This window comes from Cyrtonyx montezumae, unplaced genomic scaffold (genome assembly GCF_038088225.1).
Source record: "Cyrtonyx montezumae isolate F1298 unplaced genomic scaffold, pur_monq_1.0 scaffold_15, whole genome shotgun sequence".
In the NCBI taxonomy this organism is placed as follows: Eukaryota; Metazoa; Chordata; class Aves; order Galliformes; family Odontophoridae; genus Cyrtonyx; species Cyrtonyx montezumae.
Window position 1 is genome coordinate 3617286 of NW_027071881.1, and position 22805 is coordinate 3640090.

Consider the following 22805-nt stretch of genomic DNA (forward strand, 5'->3'; position numbering starts at 1 on the left):
CTGCAGAACTATTGGTTCTGCTTTTTTTTAAGTCATTTGAATACCAAAGAACGTTTGGTTTATTTGGCTTACCCAAGATGGTTTATGATTCCACATAACAGAGATTATAAAATAATATTTTCAGGTATTGCTGATGCGAAAGAAGAGGGTAAGATTTTGGTGCCAAACATGAGGATGCAGAAAGCCTCTGGTGGCACAGAAGGGGCTTATCCAGTATGGGATCACTGTTGGCTTTTTTTTCTGCCCCATACATTGTAGAGCTCGATGATTTTTAAGGTCCCTTCTATTCTGTGATTGAGGGCACCTGGCTGTGATGCTGAGTGATAGCACTAGAAATTTCTGACTGACTTCAAGGTAAGAAAATGGCTGAAGAGATGCAGTACCAAAATACTTGTCAAACAATCGAGTAAACTGGTGTTTTACAGCATTCTCACGTGTACCAAGACTTGTGTCTAGTTTGGTTTATGTCAGTGTACTGGGTCATTAATTACACTTTTTCTGTGCAGACCTGTAATTAAGGCCGAAGTTTTGGGCTTCTTTTTCCCCCTGATTTACAGATAGCACTGCATTACTGGGGGGTAAGGAGGGGAGGGGGGGAAGCATACAATTTTAATAAATCCCAAAGTAATGTGGCCGTTTGGTTCCATTACCATTTCTCCATGGTGCCCTCATGCGCCTGAGAAGGCCTTTGTACAAATGAAGCCGTTAAGCTGTCATTCCCATGCCGTTTTCCTGCTATGATGGCTAGAAAGTGCATGGCACGTCCATTCCGAAGCAGTGGTGTGTTTCTAAGTCCCGGCCGTTTCCAGCCGGAGCAGGAGGTGCTCAGCACCCAGCCAGCCGTGCACGGCGTGCCGCAGGTGTACGCGTTGTCACTGAGCTGTGGGGCAGGACACGGGCCGCATTCCGCCGTGGCTGTATGAGGACACAAACGGCGGCTCTCCATCTTGTTTTGATGGGTAGAGCAGTGGCCGCTTAGTGGTGTAGTCACGAGGAATTATGTGGTCGGAAACAACACCGTAGGTACTGCGTTAAAATATTTATGAGAAAACTGCTCTTTAGAGCAAAACTGCTGCCGTGTCAGGCGAACGAGGCGGCCCTGCCGGGCAGGCCTCGGGGCGGAGCAGCGCCCGCTCCCTGCCTGAGGGCGGAGCCGCCGTGATAAAGCGGCGCGGGCCGAGCCCGGCGCGCCCTGAGCTGCGGCCGAAGAGGGAGGTGTCGCGCTGCTCTCGCGAGAGTCGCCGCCCGCGCCGCCCAGCCGGGCTGAGCGCGGAGTTCTCGCGAGAGTCGTGGCGCCGGACCCAACATGGCGGAAGGTAAGGGGGGGAGCCCGGGAGAGCGATCGGGCGGGGCTGCGGTCGCCGGGCGTAGCGGCAGCGCCGTCGGCTGAGTGGCTCTCAGCGCTCGTAGGGAGCCGGGAGCAGCCCCCTGAGCGGCTGAGTCCGCCGTACTCTGCCCGCTGCGGGTGGAGTGGGGCAAGGTAGCGTAGGGCGGACTGCCTGCCCGCCTGCCTGCCCCTGAGGTGAATGTGAAATGGCGGGGGGGGCTGGCTCGGGCCCCTCGGGTGCGGGGCTCTGCGGGGAGGTGCGGCCCCGGGAGCCCGGTGCCGTTGGGGTGGGGCTGGGGAGTGCTGAGGGTCTGTGCCGCAGCTCCAGCACTGCGCTGCTGGGACCCTTCTGGCACGTTGGGCTGCACCTGCGGGGTTCCTGAGCCGCGCTTGTGTGATTCTTGTTGTGAATCACTCAGCTGTAGCCTTCTGAAACTTAAACGGAGATAATGTGATTTGAAAACTGCTTGGATCTCTACAGTGCTGTTCCTGTAAGGCAGAAGCTTCCTCTTTTCCTCCCTGGAGGAAACTGAATCGGCAGAACGTGCTGAAATGGCCCAAATTGCAGACATGATAAAAGCTCTAACTTCGAGCCTCAGAGCACCACCTTCAGCTCCTGATCTCCAGCTCTCAGACACTGATAGGATTTCCAACCAGTTAAAGATTAACTGTGATACAAATGTGGTGGTGTACATCAGCTGAGAAGATGCTGCAGACAGGCTTGTGTAATAAATCCTTAGAATGACGTTTTAACTTCAGTGCATGTGTCGTAATGACACTGTTCTGTGCGTAGCTGACCCACCTCTGATGGCAGTTAACGTTAAAGATGTCTGTAGGTGGTAAAACCTCTGTGCCAGGACACTTGAGGATTTGGGTTGAGATCCTGCACTGCCAAACAGTGCTGCGTATGGAACAAGTCCTGTTGCAGGCATCCATTCATCGCAGAGATTCTTCCCTAGTTCAAACCTCTGATCTTTTGGCTGAAGAAAGCATACAGCCCCTGAGTGAACCTGTATGAGCGTGGGTAAGAAGGTGGAGTTGGAGCTCTTGATGCTCTATTCCTTGTGAGACCTGAACGGAGGGAGTTGTTTTGTCCCTTCAAATAAAGTACTCATCTTCAGAATTTTTTTTTTAACAGTTCAGAGCTGATGGTGTTTCGTGGCCAGCTGGGAAATGAAGGCTCAGTACTAAAGGGAGCTTGTCAAATTGAGGCCAGCTGATCAGGAGCCGACTGCTGCTTCTTGTGCAGGCGTTGTCTCTGAGCAGAAGTCCTGAATTAGATGTATTCAAACCTCACAAAGACAAGTGCAGAGCTTGCTTTTCTGCCTTTGTAAGAGTTCTGTGCTGCTAATACCAGAGGATAGGAGACGTGCAGATGTGAGTTAGATTAATGCTTGAGTTGAGAGCAGCTGGAAGTACAGCAGAGTTTTTGGAATGGTCAGGGTAGAGACTGCAACAGGACAGAAATGAGGAGGATCAAGGAGCAGTAATCTGAACAGCTCTGGGGAGGAGGGGGCAAAGTGGAGCAGTGGGTGAAGGACCTTACTCTAGGAAAGGAGATAACACATTTTTCTATAATGCTCCCCTTGAGCACAGTTAGAAAGTGAAGAAAAGCTTACCCATACTGCTCTGGTGACTGCTCTTGAAGGGTGGGATGTACAGTGTGGTAGGTTCCTCTAGGCCTTCCCTCTAGATTTTGGTACATGCTATCTGCTGCTGCAGTTGCCTCCCTTCTTATCTCTTTGAGTTCAGCTATCGCAGTCCTTCAGACTTCCTTCTGCTACACTGTATAAGAAAAGGGCACTGTCTCTTGTGAAGTCTTCTTTGAAATAAGGGCCTTACGCTTCTTCTGCCAGTTTGTGAGGTGTTAGTGCATCTGCCAGGAATCTGTTAACAAACACTGCTTTTGTTTTCTTGTCTAGCCATCTGCTAACTGTAGGTATGGATTGGGAGATCAGGAGTTGTTCGTGTACACCAAACCAGGCATCCTATTTGTAGCTGTAAGTGGATTCATGTTTAGCCAGAGTCCTTGTAAGTAAGGCTGTTTCCTCAGCACAAGGTTCTTCATTAATGTACAGTTACTGCATGAACAAATCTGTACATTTATTCTTGGGACACACACAGGTGAATGTTCCAGCTTTTATGGTGGCAGTAATAGGTGCTCTGTGAAGGAGCTTGTCAGCCTTGAGATTGAATGGTCATTTTACATTGATTGTAAGTGCTGACTTCCTATGAGATTTGAGGACTGTAAATAGCAAAGGTGGAGTTGTGGCGCCGTCAGTTTAAACAGAGATGATGCTTCTGTGTGAGCATGTTGTGCAACACGAACTCCCTAAGTGAACCTGGGAAGCTTTAAGGTAGCTCTGCACTGTGCAGCCTGTGAGGTGGCTTTGGTACAGTGAGAAGATTTGAGTACCTTCCGGTACTGTTTCTTTGTTCCCCTATTCACAGTCTCATTGTTTGGCTTGAAGATGCAGTTATTATTTAGGATTACATATGCTGAGAGGTTCAGCAGGCAGTTTCTTGTTCCAAGCACTGGGGTTGTTACGACACCTGAGAATTTCAGTGTATGAGCAGCAGTGCTCGTGCACTAGTTTCTACATCAGTTCTTTGAAAGTATCTTCCAGTGAGGACTCTTGGCTTGCATCAGATGATGTTTTCACCATTGTAGCAGTAGGGTTTGCTTCATGCCATCTTGGCATCTTTGTTGTGAATCACTCAGCAGTTGCTCCAGAGAAATTCCCTGCTAGTTCTGGGAACACTGGAGCTGCGCTGTCTTCAGATGGAGCAGAGCAGAGCTTCAGGCCCCTTTGAGAGCTGGTGTGCTATTGTTAGCAGTTCTGGAATTGTGGTGTACTTCAGCACAATAAGTATCCCAGAGGAGGTGAGATTGATTAGCTGTTAGAGGAGGAAGCCAAATAAATGGCTTTTCAAGGAAGTAGGCTGCTGAACTTGCTTAAGTAGTGTTAACTGAAGAGTAAAACAGGGTAAATTACCTCCTGTTTATCCATTAGAATTTAGTTAAGAGACTTCTGAGGGACTATTTGCTACAGCAGCCCACAGGAGAAGGGCTAAATGAGGCTTTCATCTGCAGCTGAGCAGGAGGAGGATGCTCTGCCTGGGACTGGCTGGAGCACAGCCAAGGCCAACCATGCTGCTGATCTTTGCTACAGAAGCAGAAAGAAAACACTGGTCGTAGAGCTCAGTTCCTCATTGTTTGTAGTAGTGTCTTACATTCAGTAAATATTTGAGGAAAGCTTGTTGAACTGTGAATTCCTTTCTAGCAGGGAGGAATCTTGTAATAACTTTCCCAGTGAAAATCATTGGTTGCTGTCCAAATTTCCCCTTCCTGCCCCCTTCTTGTTGCAGGATTGACTTTGGAAGTAGACTTTACTTAGAAATTTTTCTTATTGAAGTGGGTTCTTATGGGTGGGTAACAACCAATGAACCACAGTGACAGCAGTGTGCTGATTGTGCAGGTAGAGAAGATATGGGACTGACAACAACTGTTGGAATGCTTGCTGTGCTTAATGCATCTGCTGTGGAGGCAGTCAGCATCGCAGTGGAACTGAGCTAATTGCTAACTGCTGCAGGGGGCTTTGTCCTCCACTCCTCTGAATTACACAGTCATGGACTTGGGTGGCCTTGGAAGGCTTATGTTGGGTAGGATTAGGGAACTTTGGTTGTGAGTAGCTTTTATCATTGTGTTCTGGTGATTTCTTCTCCCTGCAAAATGTGCTGAAAGCTAGAAATGGTAAAGAGTGTTTAATATGGGGATGTGATGCTCAAGTAGCCTGGATGAGGTTTACTGGAAAGACATGGTAAAAGTGCGTGCAGCACTTGTGGGGCGAGTTACACTCAGATGCCCTGTCAAGATGTGCAGTATTTCAGCCCTGAGTAACACTGTGTGCCTCTGCAGAGGAGGTGGCCAAGCTGGAAAAGCACCTGATGCTTCTCCGCCAGGAGTATGTGAAGCTGCAGAAGAAACTAGCTGATACAGAGAGGAGATGCAACCTTCTGGCTGCCCAGGCTGACCAAGACAATGCCAGCGACACTTTCATCAGCCGACTTCTTGCCATTGTGGCTGAACTCTATCAGCAGGAGCAGTACAGGTAAGAAACTTCTCTTTGGGGGGGAGGAGATGGCAGGAAGCTTTGACTTAATTGACTTTAAATGTGCTAATTTCAGACACGTTAGTGTGCTGGTAAAAGATAACGTTTGTTAGATAGCATATGCCAGAGTTGGATTGTTTCCTCTTTAAATCTAAAATCCTGACCTGAAATAAAGGTGTAGGATAGTGATCCAAAAAGAACACGTGTCTCAATATAAGCTTTAACATCTTTGGTTCACAGTGTTCTGATTCAGAAAATTATCTGGAAGATATACCTTTGCAATCAGAACGTTTAGAAGCTATGGAACTTTCAAATAAACAAAGCATGCACTTTCTAACTATAAAGAGTAACCTGTTGTTGAAGGGGTCAATATGAAATGAAAGTGTTCTTGACAGCTGCTCTCCTGGGAACGGGGGATTCTTGGAGTGTGCCTTGTCCTCAAATATCTTGTCAAACATCATTTGTTCTGTTGCTGGTCTTGCCTGCAACCTTTGGTGCTTAGCTGACTGTACTACTGTGGATGCTGCACTAGGTGTTTAACTGCAAGATTGCTGGCTTTTCCAGTCTCCTGCAGTAGTTCCTTAGTAGTTTACTGTGAAGCAGTTAACCTTTAATGCCTCATTCATTGTGTTTCTACATGGAAAAAATAGCAGTTGTCATTTGTCAAAATGCTGCACTTAACCAAATGTGTTTTGAAACAAGCTGTACCTAAATGTGGACACAGGGATGGATACTATGGAAATGCTGAATCTGTTCATATCCAAGCATGGGGAAAGCCTGCTTTATACATGTATATGCTTTTTTCCCCTCTTATCAGTGATCTGAAGATAAAAGTCCGGGACAAGCATATCAGTGCTCACAAATTCATCTTAGCAGCACGCAGTGATGCTTGGAGTCTAGCCAACCTTGCCTCAACAGAGGAGCTGGATCTGTCAGGTCAGTTCCTGCTTAGTGATATGTGAAGTTTCAGTTGTCTTTAGGCTGGTGAAAGAGCCTGCTGGAAAAAGGTTATGGTTGTACTGTTTGGAATACAACTGCCAGCAAAAAGTGGTGGTAAATCAATTGGTAATGAAGCGTTGTCTGAAACAGGGAGGCAGGCTTGTGAACTTGATGCTAGTGCTAGTTCAATCAATAACTTACCTTCTTTCTCTTTAATGAACAGGGGTTGAGAATGGTGGCCTGTTTTGTCTTTTCTAGAATCAACTAAACATAATGAAAAGCAAATCTATATGAAGGAGCTTGGCTTCTTCATTTCTAAGGACAGGGCGTTTTTGAGGTAGTGTACAAAATTTCTCTGAAATGTGTAATGGAAATACCTTTCTTGAGAATTGGTACTCAGTTTCTCCATACAAACTGTTAACATCTCTTGCAAAAGTGATTTGTTTTGGTGTTTTGATACCTTTACAAAATAGGCTGAGAGAAATGACATTTTCTGAAAGACTGTTGTGTATAAGATGTTTTTTTCTGCTATAGCTGTTTCTCGCATGTGCTTACACTGAGCGGTGTTCCTGCGGGTTGAGCCTCTTGACAGATTTTTCATCTGTACTTAACATTGTAGAGGAGTTTTGCACAATTAATTTGTGAGCAATAAAAATGGGTGTGAAGCTGAGCAGGTTTGCAGGATTGCATGTTGAACATCAAGCATTGGCTTCACTTTCTGTGCTAAATCCCAAGTCCTAAATGCTGACAAACTGGAAAGAAGCAGGTCACAGCAAGCCAGTTTGTGAGGCAGCGTGTGGCAGGCTTTGCTGAAAAAAGATTTTGGGATCCTTCTGCAGCTGCAGTAGAACAGATGCCAAGGAGTCTTTAAATTGAGTGATTTACTACCAGAGAGCTGTTACACTGATGGTGACATTGCTGTGAGTCCTGAAGTTGTAGTTCGTTGTGTTTCTAGCTCTACATTCTTGCTGATCAGAGAATCTCAAATGTAGTTGCGGTCTTGCATGTTTAGCAGTCAGACAATTCTTGTAACAGAATTACACTTAATGCTATCAACTACCTGGAACTAATAAAAACAACAACAAAAATTTTGATACAAAGCACAAAGGGTTAGGTTAGCAAGTAGCTGGAGCAAGCTACAAACTGGCCCTCAGAAACTGCCAGGTTTTCTAAGGAAGTCCTTTTGAAAAGAACACACAAGTTAAGATTGCTTAAATCCTGATGTCAAAGTACAGGCAGCATTTAAAACTCAGTGCTTTCATACTTAGGTTTGTTTGGTAAGACTGCAAGAGCTAGCATATGTTCTCCTGTTGGAAGGGAGAAAATGTACCCTTTTCTCTGCTGAGACAGAGCTGATAGTCCAGTGCAAGTAGGCTTCCCTGATGACTTCAGGTTTAACAATACAAGCATCTTTGGCCTAACCTCTTGTTCCTTAGGGGACAGTCTGTGCTGCATCTGGTGTTCTGCAAACGTGCTGGTGCAGCTGTGTAAAGATGTTTGAGGACGGATGGGTATTAGAGTGCCTCAAATATGTTCATCTTTTATTTAAAAACAAAAACACAATTGTGTAAGGGGATAATGTTCCCTTCCTAATTCGTGGGTGGGTTGTTTGTTTCTTTGTTTGTTTTCCCGTTTTCTTTTGCAGTTGATCTGATCTCATGCTATGTAGTAATCCTCATCTATATCCTTGGAAACAGTGTTGTTGCTGCAGTACTTCTAAGTGACCAAGTTTTTAGCTGTTGGATGTGCATATCTGTTTCTCTTTTCCAGGGAAAAGAGGTTTCTGCTGTGTTAAAAACATGCAGGCTTGGAATCAGTGTTTAAAAACACCTGAAGTCTAACCAGTTTGTTAAATTAGTATCCCCCCTTTCCTAGGAATGATTCTCAGCAGTATTAACTATTACTACATTACTATTATTACTGCCACAAATTACTAATATTATTAGTATTAAGTATATAAGTATTACTGAGATATAAGCAACCTTGTTGCAGCAGTTCATCATACAGACAGCTATAGTACAAGGGGAAGAATTCTTTAACTGAAAAGGGGATTTGGACATATTGTCAGTGTGGATTTAGCCATAGAGGAGCAAAGACTTCAAAGGGACAGTTCTTTTGTCCCTCAATGTGTTGTTCATAGAGCAGGTGGGAGATGCTGCAGGGAGCCCTGTAGCCACCTCAGTGTTTGGATAGAAGAAGGATTTTCATGCTTGGTGCCAGCATTGCTATTAGCTTTAACTTCTGTCTGTTCTTGTCTCTGTGTTCTGGCATTGTAGCAAGCTAAAGCAGTACATTTTCAGTGAGACTCCTTTTTTTTTTCCTGGTAGCTGTGACTTTTAACAGTCAAAGGAATAAAAAGTGCTTGAATAAGTGATTGTTCTTTAGGTATTTTATTAATCCCTGTTGCTCCCTGCACCAGATGCTGACCCAGAAGTAACCATGGCAATGCTGCGCTGGATCTACACGGATGAACTTGAGCTAAGAGAAGATGATATCTTTTTGACAGAGCTCATGAAACTAGCTAATAAATTTCAGCTCCAGCTGCTTAGGGAAAGGTGAGTTGTGGTAAATGCAGTCATTATTCTTGAACTCTTTAACTTTGTTTGAATAGAAATAAGTTGACAGCTGCTAGCAGTTGGATACAGCTTTGGTTTTTTTCAAAGACTTGAGGTTCTCAGTAAGGCAGGGTGACATTCAGCTGATCACAGGAAAAGGAGCTTTTCACTATAGTTGCACTGTAGCTGTTTCTTCTCACAGCTCTAATGTTTATTTTCTAGTTGTTCTTCCAGCCAAACTAATAACCCTAATTTGGCAGTGAGAGAAAGTAGAGAGCAACATATTAATAAGCTCTGGAGAGCTGTAAGAAAAGAACTATAAAAATGCTAGGAAGAGTCAGTGAGAAGTGGCGTGCAGTATGAAGCAGAATGGCTTGGGTTGAAAGGGACCTTAAAGATCATCCATTTCTACCCCCTGCTCTGTGCAGGGTTGCCAACCACTAAATCAGGCACCAGATCGGATTGCACAGAGCCCCATCCAGACTGGCCTTCAGTGCCTCCAAAGATGGGACACCCACAGCTCTCTGGGCAGCAGTGCCAGTGCCTCACTGCCCTTTGAGTAAATGATTTCCCCTAACATCTGACTTACATCTCCCCTCTTTTAGTTTAAAGCCATTCCCCCTTGTCCTATTGCTGTCAGACCATGTAGAAGGTTGCTCTCCCTCCTGTTTATAAGCTCTGTTCAAGTACTGGAAGGTTGCAGTGAGGTCTCCCCAGAGTCTCTTCTTCTCCAGGCTGGATGAGCCCAACTCCCTCAACCTTTCTTCATAAGAGAGGTGCTCCAGCCTCTGATGGTCTTTGCGGCCCTCCTCTGGACCTGCTTCAACAGTTCCTCATTATTATTAAGTTGTTTTATATAATTCTAGTAGGGAATGGCTTGTTATCTTGAAAGTATGAAAATGCTCTTACTTAGCAAAAAAAAAAAAACCAAAAAACAAAAACCTGATTGTACAAAATGAAACCTCTTCAGGTTTTGTTCAACACTGAAGCTTTGAATTCAGTTCAAGATGATCTTCTGCCCATGGGGTGGCTGATACTGTAGCAGTATTTAGCATCTTTGCTTAATTGGCATTTAATTTTCTTCATGAAGCAAACAAAATTGGTATTAATGCTTCTAACCAAGTATTTGACATCTGTCGGGCCAGAGCTAAGAATGCCTTCTGACTTTGCTACCTGAGTAGTCCTCAGCAGCTGCCTGGTCACAGTAGTATGGTATGTATATATATATCACAATACAGTATGCTACTAGTAATTTGTAGGTGTCTAGATAGATGTTTTCAAATACTTTTCTTCAGATGCAGACTAAATTGGGATCACTAGAATGCTTAGCTTAAAGTTTGGCTTGAGGTACTTGAGTTCTCTTCCCGCAAACTCAACTGATACCTTCAAACTATGAAGATAATTTGATGGATCAACTATTAAACTTTATCCCTTCTCTTCACAAAACAAATAACTGTATTTGGCACGTCAGTTTCAAGCTTCAGTGCAAAAGCTGCCAGTGTGATACTGTAGTGCTCAGGAAGTAGAGAAGGTGTTTAGGAACCTCAGCTTGTTCAGTTGGGAGAATTATATCTTTCTTCACTTGCAGGTTCCTTTAGTGTATTGTTATGGGAACTCAGTTTGGACGGACTCCTATCTAAATAGGAACCTACTCTTGCAGGAGCTGTCTGACAGAGCTTCTGGTTAAAGTATCTTTATGCCAGGCCTCCTACTGGAATCCAAGAGAAGAGTATGTAGAACCCAGTAACAGCATGAGGGGCTGCTTACTGAATGGCTTTGTTTCTGTTCTGACAGATGTGAAAAAGGAGTCATGTCACTAGTTAATGTCAGGAACTGCATTCGTTTCTACCAGACTGCTGAGGAGCTGAATGCTAGCACTCTTCTGAATTACTGTGCAGAAATAATTGCTAGTCACTGGGTAAGTACTGATAGAAGAAAGCAAGTGGAAAGATATTGATAAACGTAGGAACTAAAGCTGTGGAACTTTTCTGTCTTACCTCAGGAGTATATCTTTGTATGCCACCATTCAAGTACCCCAGTTGGGTTGGGGATTACATGGATTTGACTTAGTAGTTGGGTAGGGATAGTGATAGGAGGATGGTTGGACTAGATGATCTTGTAGGTCCTTTACAACCTTATGAACCTATGGATTTTTGGTACCTTTTGGTGAGCAAGGCAACCTGTTCTCCTGACCTTTAAACTTTTGCAAGGAGTATTGTTATATATGAGTGAAGGAGCTTGATGCAGGAATAAATTTTCCCTTCCTCCTCTTTTTCAGTTACCTTTGTAACATGCTGCTTTTGGCAGTGGACAGCATAGTATTTGATACAATACTAGATCAATACTAAAGATTATGTTCCTTGTCAGCCTTGTTGTGAATGTGTTGATGGGGCAGTGGGGAAATGACTTGTAGCCTCTGGAGTTGTACTGTTTGTGGGAAGTACTTTGCTGTAAAAAGCTTCTTAGTTTAGTAAACAAAGATGGCACAAACCAAAGAGGTCCTAATAGGCAAGAGAGTTGTACTATAAAATGTTGACTCTGAGCTGTTCAGAGGTTCGTGTGTAGTTGGTCTCTGTCTGGGCAGGGTCACGAATCCCAGCCTTGCTTTTACTTCTAAAAATAATCCTTGTGAGTGAGAGTCAAATAAGTTTACCTTCTCTAGTGGGGGGAGCAGCAAGTGATCTTACAGCTGACTTGGAAGTTTCACTTGCTCTGATATTTTGAGGAAGTCTTGATTGACTGTGTAAAGTATTAGTCCTAAAAATAAGTCTTCTTGTCAACAGCAGCCTGGTGCATGAAGATTTAGGTTTTCTTTTATCTAAAACGTGCTATGCAGACCTGCATCTGAACCTGCAAGTCAGCCACTATAACTCTTTCTTCAGCTTCTGGCTGGTAACTTTTGACACTGCTCTGCCTGTAAATGAGGTTATTCCTGTTTAGACAAATATGCACTAACTCAAACCAAGGGTCATCTTACTTCTAATGTTTTGTGTAGTTCTTCAGTGGGGTAGTTTTGTTTTTACTAAAAGGTATATTACTGATCTGTGATTTAAGTCCAGATAGGGAGTTAGTTTAGGAACTAGGTGTTTATCTACTGCAATGAATGGTAAACTGCTTGTTTTCTCTGCCTGTAGACAACAGGGATGGAAAATCCTCACTGTAACAGATCTTGAAATAAAATGTAAGACTTCCTCAGTATTTCTTCCTGGCCTTAACAGGCTGTCTTGGGTTGTTCCTGCTTGTTGTAATGTCATGCATGTTATCAGAACAGAGCTATTAACTGAGCTTGTGCTGTGAACTTGATAATAACATTAAGCAATGCCTTATAAACAAAACAAAACTATTGCTCACCCTTTGCTTTTTTGTCACTTCTAGGACGACTTGCGGAAAGAGGACTTCAGTAGCATGAGTGCTCAGTTATTGTATAAAATGTTCAAGTCAAAGACAGAATATCCTTTGCATAAAGCTATTAAAGTTGAGAGAGAAGATGTAGTCTTCTTGTATCTTATTGAAATGGATTCACAGGTATAGTGAGACTGACTTACTGTCTTCTAAAATGTCACGTTTTAAATAAGTAGTTTCTAACTGCTAGTCTGAACACTATTTTTGTCACTAATTCTCCCTATTTGCATGTTTATTACCACAGCTGCTTTTATGTCTGTAATAGTCATTGAGTGATAAAGGCTCCCTGAAGACATAATTAAGAAGTGATTTATGACAGTCTGTTGCATGCAGGATGTTTTAAATAAAATGCATTGCTTGGTAAACTTTGTTACTTCGTGGCAGTTCATGTTTAAGATGTGCTTAACTAAATGCAACACTAGCATTTAGTGTTAGAGGTGAAGGTCTGCCATTATGGTAGCTGGAATTAGCTGTTGAAATATTACACTGACCTGTTGTTATATACCTTTATCACTGAAGTCAACTGACTAAATTTGTGTTACAGCTTCCTGGGAAGCTCAATGAATTGGATCAAAATGGAGATCTTGCTTTGGATTTAGCTCTCTCCCAAAGACTGGAGAGTATTGCAACTACACTGGTTAACTACAAGGCTGATGTAGATAGGGCAGACAAGAGAGGCTGGAGTCTGTTACATAAGGCCATTCAAAGAGGTAAGAAAACAGGATATAAAGCTTCTAATTTGCAGTTATTCTACTGTAAGGTATATATTCTAAGATCTATTTGTATCTCATTCTGTATTTGACAGCTGTAGGTAGAAAGCTGTAGTCACAGATAAGCATCATCCTATTTGTTTCTGTTGAAAGCAGAAAATCTAACAGGCATGCATGTTTTTTGTTTTAGGATCTAAAAACTAGCCTGCTGGCTGGTGAAATAAGCTATATGACATCAAGAAGCAATCTAGTAAAGTGTTTTCTCCTAAAGGAAGAAATGTAGGGTAGTATTCTATTGTGGCAATCTACTTCATGTCTTTGAGGTATGGTCCCATCAGGCATGGTCAACCTAGGTAAAAAATGAAGTTTTAAGTCTTATGGATCTGGAATGTTGCATCTGCTTCTTACTGATCATAGCTAACATCAAGGATCCTCCTCACTGGACAGGTGCCCAAGTGAAGGAAAAAGATGAGGAATAGAAGGAGATGATGTGCCAGTCTTAAGTATCTGCAAAGCTCCAGCAGATAGTAGAATAGTTATCAGTGGAGACTGAATACAGCTATGTGATTATGTCGAGCTGTTCTTCACACTAGAGTAGAAAATGCGTCTTAGAAGAACTGGAGCACAACAGGACTACACTGTCATGACTGCAGTGCTCTGAAGGCCTTGGAGAAGCAACATCTTGGCTTGTAGCCAAAGTCCGTAGCAAGCACCTCATGCTACTGGCTGACTGCAGGGATGTCTTTGGCAGCTCTGTGTCAGAAAGCCAAGCACAACAGGAACCCTACTGGTGACTGGACCTCATAGGTGTTGTGGTGCTACAAATAATTAAAAGCATAAATCTCTTTCTAAGAGTCTGAAAGAGCTTGCTACTTGAAGTAATTGAGGTTTTGTGAGCTCAGTGCAGCTCACGGTTTCTTTGTTTAATCTCTTATATAACTAAATGGCTGCTGGTGTCAGATCCTGTGAATGAAGCTTCAGGAGCAGGATGTCTAGGCATAAGTCAGTGTCTGCAGCACAATAACACACTAACAAATTTGCAGTGGGCTGTTCTTTGTACTTAATACAAGTATTTGTTCCATTTCTAATGTCCACTTTCAGTCTAATAATTCAAACCAATAATATGCTGAAGGCATTCTCTACATCTTGTTTTAAGCCTCAGGTCTAGTGCACGGAAATGGGCCTAAGTTCTGACTTCTGAGAGGCTCTGAGGAGAGATTTCTAGGACTGCCCTGTGTGAGGAGTCCTGCATGTTGAAGCCATCACTTTGTATGTAATGAGGTTTACACTTTGAAGAGCAGAGGCCGCATAACTATTTGTTTGTGTAGCAGTACTGAGCAGATAGTGACTCACTTCAGCAGCATTCTTCTGTCTGGCCTGAAATAGTACTGTTCATTAGTTCGGTCGTGGTTGGACTCAGAGATCTTTAGGTCTTTCCCAACCTGAGTGATTCTATGATTCTGTGCATTAAAGCAGCAGTGGGCTTACCTTGATACAGACTCCAGCAAGCTTAGTATTGTCATACCAAGTAAACTGGTGTTTGAACTTGAGTCTTCTGTAACATCAGGGCAAAAATGAAAGGAAAGGGATTGCTACAAAATGTTTTAATCCTGGCTTTGCTGTCACTTCAGGTGTTCCTGAAGTTAGCAGTGATAGAGGATTCTAAGAGCAGATGATTCTGCTGGTGTCACTGTATGATATAGAAAGAAGCAATGTGCATCTGTTTTTCTTGACTTCTATAAAATGTACAGTTTTCATTGTATCCATAAGCAACCTTATTCTTTCATGACAGGAGATAAATTTGCTGCAAACTTTCTGATTAAAAATGGTGCCCGTGTGAATGCTGCTACACTGGGAGACCAGGAGACTCCTCTGCACCTTGTGGCATCATACAGCCCTAAGAAACATTCACCTGATGTCATGGCAGAGATGGCACAAATAGCAGAATCCCTCCTACAGGCAGGAGCCAATCCTAATATGCAAGACAGCAAAGGAAGGTAAGTACTGGATGGAGTCCAGTTTAATAGATAATGCTGTAGTGCTTGTCTAGATACTTCCCACTGGGAGCTTTCCCACATCTCAGCAAAGCAAAGATGACAGTGGGGGCAGGAGAGGTGAAGTCATGATTTCAGTTTGAGACCTGCAGGTAGCACTCAAAGCAGAAAGATGTTGCAGGTTGGATAGTACACTGTTGTGATTGATTTCCCTATAGAAAGTGGGGGGTGAATTGACTTCTGGAACAGCTGGCTAACAGTAGTTTACCTTTATTGGATCACTGAACAGTAAACTGAGTGAAGAAAGATGACAACATTCCTAAGAAAGCTGCTGCTTTGAAACTGTTACCAAAACTTGAAATTATCTCAAGAAGCCAACATCTGCAGTGCATGCTCTCTAAACTGCCTTAGAGGTTAAGCTGGTTGGCAAACATAAATAAAATGGTGTAGAAGCTACAGGATGTATTAGCTACTTGATTTGGCTAAGCTTTTGTGCTCTTTCCTTTAAGGTTATCTCTTGTGTTAGTGTAAAGAGTTGCTTACTACTAAATCAATCAGAGCCATATCCTCTGAAAGGGCAGCTTACTCTTCCTCTCAGGATGTACTTGAGCCCTTCCCTGGAAATCACAGGTGACCATTAGCCCCATCAGTTTGTTGGGGTATGTTGATAAATGTGGACAAAATCTTAAGTGCCTCACTTGCTGATGTAGGTGTACTTTGCTCCAATTGCAGGACCCCCTTACACATGTCAATTGTGGTCAGAAATGAACCTGTATTCAGTCAGCTTGTCCAGTGCAAACAGTAAGTTCCACTTAAGTGTAAAATGCATTGAGTACCTACTTGAATCAAAGCATGAAAACTGGTTTAACAACTCTTCTCAGCCTTTTTTGCCTTATAGTAAGTCTAGCTGTGGGCTAAGGATGCAAAAGCATGAGTGCTTTACCCAAACTGAGATGCCAGAAGCCAAGCAAGTTTGCTGGACTGTAAAGAAATAAACAGCATCTCAGTGTTTTTTAAAGGGTGATAGAGGAAATAATGTAGCAATGTCTTAGTTTGTAGTGGAACCAAAAGGAATAATAACGTATCTGAACATTAAGAGCCTCATCTTCAGTTTGGATTCTGCTCAAAGTAGGTGAGAAAACAGAATCTTAATCTGACTTGGTTTCCTCTGTAGCTTAGTTTATTGTTCTTGTACATGACTTCAAAGAAGTCTTGCCTGTTTGATAAAGTTTGTGACAACCCAAATCTAGCAAGACCCCATTTCTCATAAGAGTAATTAGCTTAAACTTCGTAGTTATTAAAAGATATCTTGCTTGTTTCAGAGCATGCAAATTCTACTGTACTTCAGTTACTTCAGAGGTTTTTAAGTAGGCAGAAATTGTCAGTGAGGTATTGGATAAACTACAACAGCATTTCAGACAGTTGAAATTTAAGCTGCATTGGGACCCACTTTAAGGCATAAGTTGGGGAACATTAACTCTTATTTTTAGACTAGATTTGGAGCTGAAGGATCATGAGGGAAGCACAGCTCTGTGGCTTGCAGTTCAGTATATCACTGTATCATCTGATCAGTCTGTAAACCCTTTTGAGGATGCACCTGTTGTAAATGGAACTTCGTTCGATGAGAACAGTTTTGCAGCAAGGTTGATCCAACGAGGCAGCAATACAGATGCTCCAGACACAGTAACAGGTAAAACATAGGTTTGTATTTCTGTGTAAAAGGAAGGCTTGTAGGTTAACTGCCTAATGCTGACTGGAGCCTGTGGTCCAAGCTCCTCTAGCCTATCCAGAAATCCAGAGATTTTTGAGGGACCTGAATGAAACTTCAGCAGTTTTTCTTATGCTGAAATTGGTGTGAGTGGTTTGTAGTAGTGTTACCCAAGCTGGAACACTGAGTCCTACGCTGAGCTTGACTTGGAGGAAGTGACCAAATCTGGACTCTCTGCCAAATCCTAACATCCCCTTTACAGTTTCAAAATGTGTAACTACTAAATAGCAGTGCATGTGACAGTCCAACATTTCAAGGGAATAATTAATAGGTAGGATTTTCTTTGTTGGCTTCAAGTTTTAACGTTGTAAGGTAGTGGGAGGGGTGCTCGCTCCTTTTTAGTATCGAGATATGATTGGAATAGTACTCTCACAGAATTCTTGGTTTTTCCTTAGGGAACTGCTTGCTTCAGAGGGCAGCTGGTGCAGGAAATGAGGCAGCTTCTCTCTTCCTAGCAACTCATGGAGCAAAAGTCAACCACCAAAACAAATGGGTAAACCAGAAACTTCTAGACTTTCCACGAATTTCCTTATCTTCCTTCAGAAATAATATGGCAGTTCTTCTGTTGCTAACCTTAGCTTAAACCAAGTTGGAACATCTGCTGAGCCTTCTGTAGTTTTTCAGATATCTACTAGTGATCAGACAACTGTAGTGTGACAGTTGGTGCTGTCCTAGCGACACTGCCTGGTGCTAAGATGCTTTTACACTTCTTTTTATCACTGTTGTGATCGAGTACTTAATGTGAGTTAGCTGATGAAACTGAAAGTTCAAAGGAGCTTCAACTACTAGGACTTAAGTTTCTTTGCACCTACATGTGGGATAGTGGCTTAAAAGCCCCTCTTCTGTTTCTTCAAGCTGTTAACCTAGTCCCCTGTTTGTTAAAGGGGGAAACTCCACTGCATACTGCCTGCAGGCATGGCCTAGCAAACTTGACAGCAGAACTTCTGCAACAAGGAGCCAATCCAAACATTCAGACTGCAGAAGTGGCCCCTGGTCAAAAGGATGCATCTTCTCCAACAGCAGAGAGTGTTTATCTGCAAACTCCCCTTCACATGGCTATTGCTCACAATCATCCAGATGTGGTATCAGTCATCCTGGAACAAAAAGGTAATGTTCTTCTGATTAAAACTGTGTTGCTGCTTTAGTGTCAAGATGTTAATTAAACTGTGTTCTGAGAAGCTACTAATCAAGCATTCTTTCCTGTAAATCTTAAGTAGAGCAATTAATATTGTTTAAACAATTTTGTCACCTGCTTGTTAGTACTGGAAAATTGATTTGCACTGTGTCTGTTACTAATCTCTCCAGATTTTCTGCTGTACGTAATGGACTTGACCTTTAGCCCCAGATTGTGTTCTGACTGTACAACTATGAAGTCGTCATTCTCAGAGCTTTGTGTAAGCAGCTGTTTGGAAACAGACAGTTAGGAAGTATTAACATCAGATAGTATTGTCACTATTGGTTAGGATATCCCAACTGGTATTAGCATCATGGAAACTGGAAGTAACTTGCTCAGGAGAAGGGCTTTCAAACTGAGTAAACTTCTTGTCTAAAAGAACTGCCTACTTTAGGGATGTGGCTTAGCAGTGGCTTTCTGGTATGAGGTGGGTGGTTGGTCTTAGTGGCCTTAAAAGGTCTTTTCCAGCCTGAATTATCCTATGGTACATCAGAGTATGACACAGATACTCCTGCAGCCTGTTGTCTGCAACTGCAGGTCAAATACAAGAATGCTCTGACTGTGATTTTTCTTTTTTCCTTTCCCTAGCTAATGCTCTTCACGCAACCAACAACTTGCAAATCATTCCTGATTTTAGTTTAAAGGATTCAAGAGACCAAACTGTGCTGGGCTTGGCTCTCTGGACAGGTGTGTGCTTATGAAACAAGATGAAAATTGCCTGTGATAGAGAAGCTATGATGTGGACGAGGTTATTTTGGGGGAAAAAGGAAGGATGATTCTAGGTGTGGTTAAGGAGGACATATTAAATTTACATGGACATAAATTAATGGCAAATCTCTGCCATGTATTGTATCATTTTTTTTTTTGTCTTTATTATTCTTTGGAGAGTGAAGGCAAAATACTAATGATTTCTAACTCTTCAGGCATGCACACCATAGCAGCTCAGCTGCTTGGATCTGGAGCATCCATCAATGACACAATGTCCGACGGACAGACTCTACTACATATGGCAATACAGAGACAAGACAGTAAGAGTGCTCTCTTTCTGCTGGAACATCAGGCAGATATAAATGTCAGGTAAAGTCTACACTGATGCAACACTGAGCTGGATATTTAGGAGCAGGTATAATGACTGCCTTACTCGTGACTGGGAGCAGAGGGAGAGATGCTGATGTAGTCTCTGTGGTCACAGTGATGGGGCTTAAGGGAATGGATGGATTTACGTCAGGGGAGGGTCAGGCTGGGTGTGTGGAAAAGGTTCTTCATCTGTTAGTGGTGGACACTGGAGCAGGCTTCTTGGGCACCAGATGTCAAGGCTGCCTGAGTTCAAGGAGCATGTGGATGACGCTCTCAGACGTAGGGTTTGAATTTTTGATGTCTCGTGTGAAGCCAGGAGTCGGATTTGATTATTGTTCTGATTCCTTCCAAATTCAGAAATTGTTATATTCTGTAATTCTATATAAAGGCTTGAAGTTGATTTCAAGTGACTTATTTGGCCCTTCTTACAGTGGTGCTAGTTAAAGCTGAGGGTTTACATATGTGCATATTGATCCAAATATAGCTCCATTAGTCAATACATCCTCTTGAGGCTGCAGTGGGAGGTTCTGGCCTGATTCTAAGCATAACATAACCCTCTGTAACTGAATGTCAACTCCTGGAGATGTAGTACTGAGCTTCCGTAGTCTCGTCTATTTGCCAGCTTGTTGGAGTGACACATCTTCTATTATCTGAACTAGTTAGATGTAGCCCCAGCAACCAACAAGATTCACATAAAACTTGCCCACGAGTTTCTATAGACAAGCTGATATTATATTTAAAATGTTTATGCACCCACGTATGACTCACAGGCTGTCTTTGAAATTTGGCCAGCTATGCCTCGTGAGTGTCATTAGGACAAACTGCCTACTACAACTGTTCTAACTTCAGTGGTTTAACAGTTACTTCTGTCTGTTTGAAGTGCTACCACAGTGCAGATAAACCTGCTCTCTTTTGTGATATTAGGCAAAGGGAACTCTGTCCAAACAATGACTGTAATTTAGGCAATGAAGATAACTCAGAGCTAAGAACTTTAGAAATCTACATAGCTGCTCTGAAATATCTGACATGGTAGATTTGCTTGACTGAACATACAATCTTACAGCAAACATACGCGAATGTGGAGGTAATTGTTATGTCTGTAAATTATTGTAACAGATATCAGATTATTTAATGAAGTAGTAACATGGTTTAAACTGCACCTATTGCAGAACACAGGATGGAGAGACTGCGTTACAGCTGGCCATAAAAAACCAGCTCCCTCTTGTGGTTGATGCTATTTGTACCAGGGGAGCAGATATGTCTGTACCAGATGAAAAAGGAAATCCTCCTCTGTGGCTTGCTTTAGAAAGTAACCTGGAAGATATTGCATCAACTCTGGTAAGACTGTTAGTTGACTTAATTTAACCTTGTTTCTGTGTATCTTGCTAGGCAGAAATTAAATACATGAAAGCACATAACCTCTGGAGTTTTTGTTTTTTTTCTTAACCAGAATTTCCTTGTTCTTGGGAAGTCTTTTATAAACACTGCAGTTATGTAGCCAAGTACCTCACAGACACTGTAATTAAAGCAAAACGAATAAACTGGATTCCTAATGCTGGAAGACAAAGTTCTGCTCTAAATATTACCCTGTACCATGCCTGGCTTGGGTAATAATCAGCTTCCTGAATAAAACTGGATGCTTGTGTATTTGCTTTAGAGTACATGCTACTTTTTATTGAATCTTAATTCTATCAAGAATGCCTTTTAAAGGCTTATCTCAACTTTTTTTTTAAGACCAGAATCAATTCAGATGTAAGTGATCCAGGAAGAATCTTGCTCAGAGGTATATGGAAGTTTGCTCAGTAAGTTCCTTCCTGGACCACCTATGCCTGCATAAAGTCTAGGCTTGGAAGGAGTAGAATTATGTAGATTTCCTTAGGCTTTCTTCATAAGGAGCAAAGTTACTCAAAAAGTTTGTCTTAGATATCTAGTTATTGTCTGCTCAGTAGGGACAAGTCCTTAAAAGCTGTGCTGTTCAGTTGCAAAACCCATCTTGCAGCTGTACTTGGGTACCTGTGCTGGCACTGAGTAAGCATGCTTATGGAGTCAACACTTAAGCTACTTTTATATAATGTTGCCAGTAGTTTGTAATATGGTATGGAACAAGCCTGACTGAAGTGCCACACTGCTCAGGTGGCCCTGTAGTAGGGAAATACCAATATCATGTTTCGGTTTCTGATATAAAAACATTTACCTTTCAGCTGTGTAGCTGAGTGTATTGTGAGAGAAGCAAGAGGCCAAACCTTCAAAGGCACCTGCTGATGTTATTTGACTTGGTTTTGGTGATTGTCATGGAGTGACCATGACCTCACTTTCTAGCAAACTAAGAAGATTCTTTCCAAGTATTATGAGTAGTAGTATCTGAATTATTAGTAAATAATACCTAATAAGGTATTGTATAGTAGACCAATAAAACATGAGGCTGGGAGACATTAAAGTATTAAAGTAGCTTCTTGAAATGTGATGATTGTCACAAGAACAGATAAGACATCTCTAATCCTACACCTAGGGGGTAATATTTCAGAAATGTTAGTCAAGAACTACATGAAGTAGTAGGAGTCTGCTGGAGGTGGGGTGAACTTCACTGCCTCATTGTGTTTTCCTTCCAGGTTAGGCACGGCTGTGATTCAACCTGTTGGGGATCAGGACCAAGTGGTTGCTTACAGACTCTTCTTCACAGAGCTATTGATGAAAACAGTGAACAGATAGCATGCTTTCTTATTCGCAGGTCAGAACCCCCTTCTAAAATAAGAACTTCTGAATGTGCTTGTATTGAACTTTCTTGTCATGAACTAATTGAATATTATTTTGAGTCAGTGAGAGGTGTATACTTTGTAAGACTTTTGGTGAGTGAATGGTACTTAAGGAAGCCTTACTATTCTTAAGGATATATTTTGTTATTTAAATTCTTGATGACAAGAGTCAAATTCAAACCAGAAGCTTATGTTTACAAAAGCTGCATCAGCAAATACTATATCAGTTCTTGTAGGAATCTTTCTTATTTCTAACTCTGGGATAAATTAATTGACAGTCTTGTGCTTTTCTTAGTGGTTGTGATGTGAATAGTCCCAGAAAGCCCGGTCCTAATGGAGAAGGAGAAGAAGAGGCTCATGATGGACAGACACCCCTACACCTGGCAGCCTGCTGGGGCTTAGAAGAAGTGATTCAGTGCCTTTTGGAGTTTGGTGCCAATGTCAATGCTCAGGTATGTATTAAAATGCAGTTTCTTTGAAGCTGTTTCCTTTAAGGTCAGTGTATTGAAAATGGTATTCCTTAGCTGTATATTTTGCTTCATAGAATAAGAATACCCTTTTGTTATGACTAAGGTGGTGCAACATCTGGCTGCAGTTCTGCTTTTTTTCCTGTCCATTGTTACCTTGACTAGTGTTCTGTCCACGTGGTCAGTTCTTTAAGGAAGTCCTACCAAAGAAAAACAGTGATGCAGAGAACTTCCTGTAGTGCAAGGGTTGTCTTTTATTTGATGCTGTTTGGATGGGTTGTTTTTTGTTTTGTTTTGGTGGCGTAATGATCTGAATTCAGCTCTTCTGCCCATAGTGTGAATGGAAGGCAGGAGTGAGGATGTGTTCTGCAGCAAGTAATCACTGGATCAGTTAGACTGCAAAGCACCAAATCCTTGACTCTTAGTTTGTTTGGGAAACATCTCTTATTAAATAAACTGAGGTGATGCAATTGTAAGCTACACTCCTTAATTCTTGATCACACAGTAATCCTAAATAAGAGCATGAC

General features: G+C 42.3%; 1 protein-coding gene across 1 annotated transcript in view; it reads left to right on the forward strand.

Moving 5' to 3' along the window:
• The first annotated feature begins 1251 nt into the window (after positions 1–1251).
• ANKFY1 (ankyrin repeat and FYVE domain containing 1) overlaps positions 1252–22805 on the forward strand; it is a 30008-nt gene continuing 8454 nt past the window's right edge. Inside the window, exons 1-17 of the mRNA XM_065731735.1 lie at positions 1252–1316; positions 5247–5439; positions 6257–6375; positions 8798–8933; positions 10728–10851; positions 12309–12458; positions 12880–13045; positions 14838–15042; positions 15772–15840; positions 16530–16729; positions 17203–17300; positions 17692–17914; positions 18570–18668; positions 18905–19058; positions 20228–20396; positions 21668–21786; positions 22107–22263. Coding sequence (XP_065587807.1) covers positions 1307–1316; positions 5247–5439; positions 6257–6375; positions 8798–8933; positions 10728–10851; positions 12309–12458; positions 12880–13045; positions 14838–15042; positions 15772–15840; positions 16530–16729; positions 17203–17300; positions 17692–17914; positions 18570–18668; positions 18905–19058; positions 20228–20396; positions 21668–21786; positions 22107–22263 — 2391 coding nt within the window. The 5' untranslated portion in view covers positions 1252–1306. The remainder of the gene's footprint in view (positions 1317–5246; positions 5440–6256; positions 6376–8797; positions 8934–10727; positions 10852–12308; positions 12459–12879; positions 13046–14837; positions 15043–15771; positions 15841–16529; positions 16730–17202; positions 17301–17691; positions 17915–18569; positions 18669–18904; positions 19059–20227; positions 20397–21667; positions 21787–22106; positions 22264–22805) is intronic.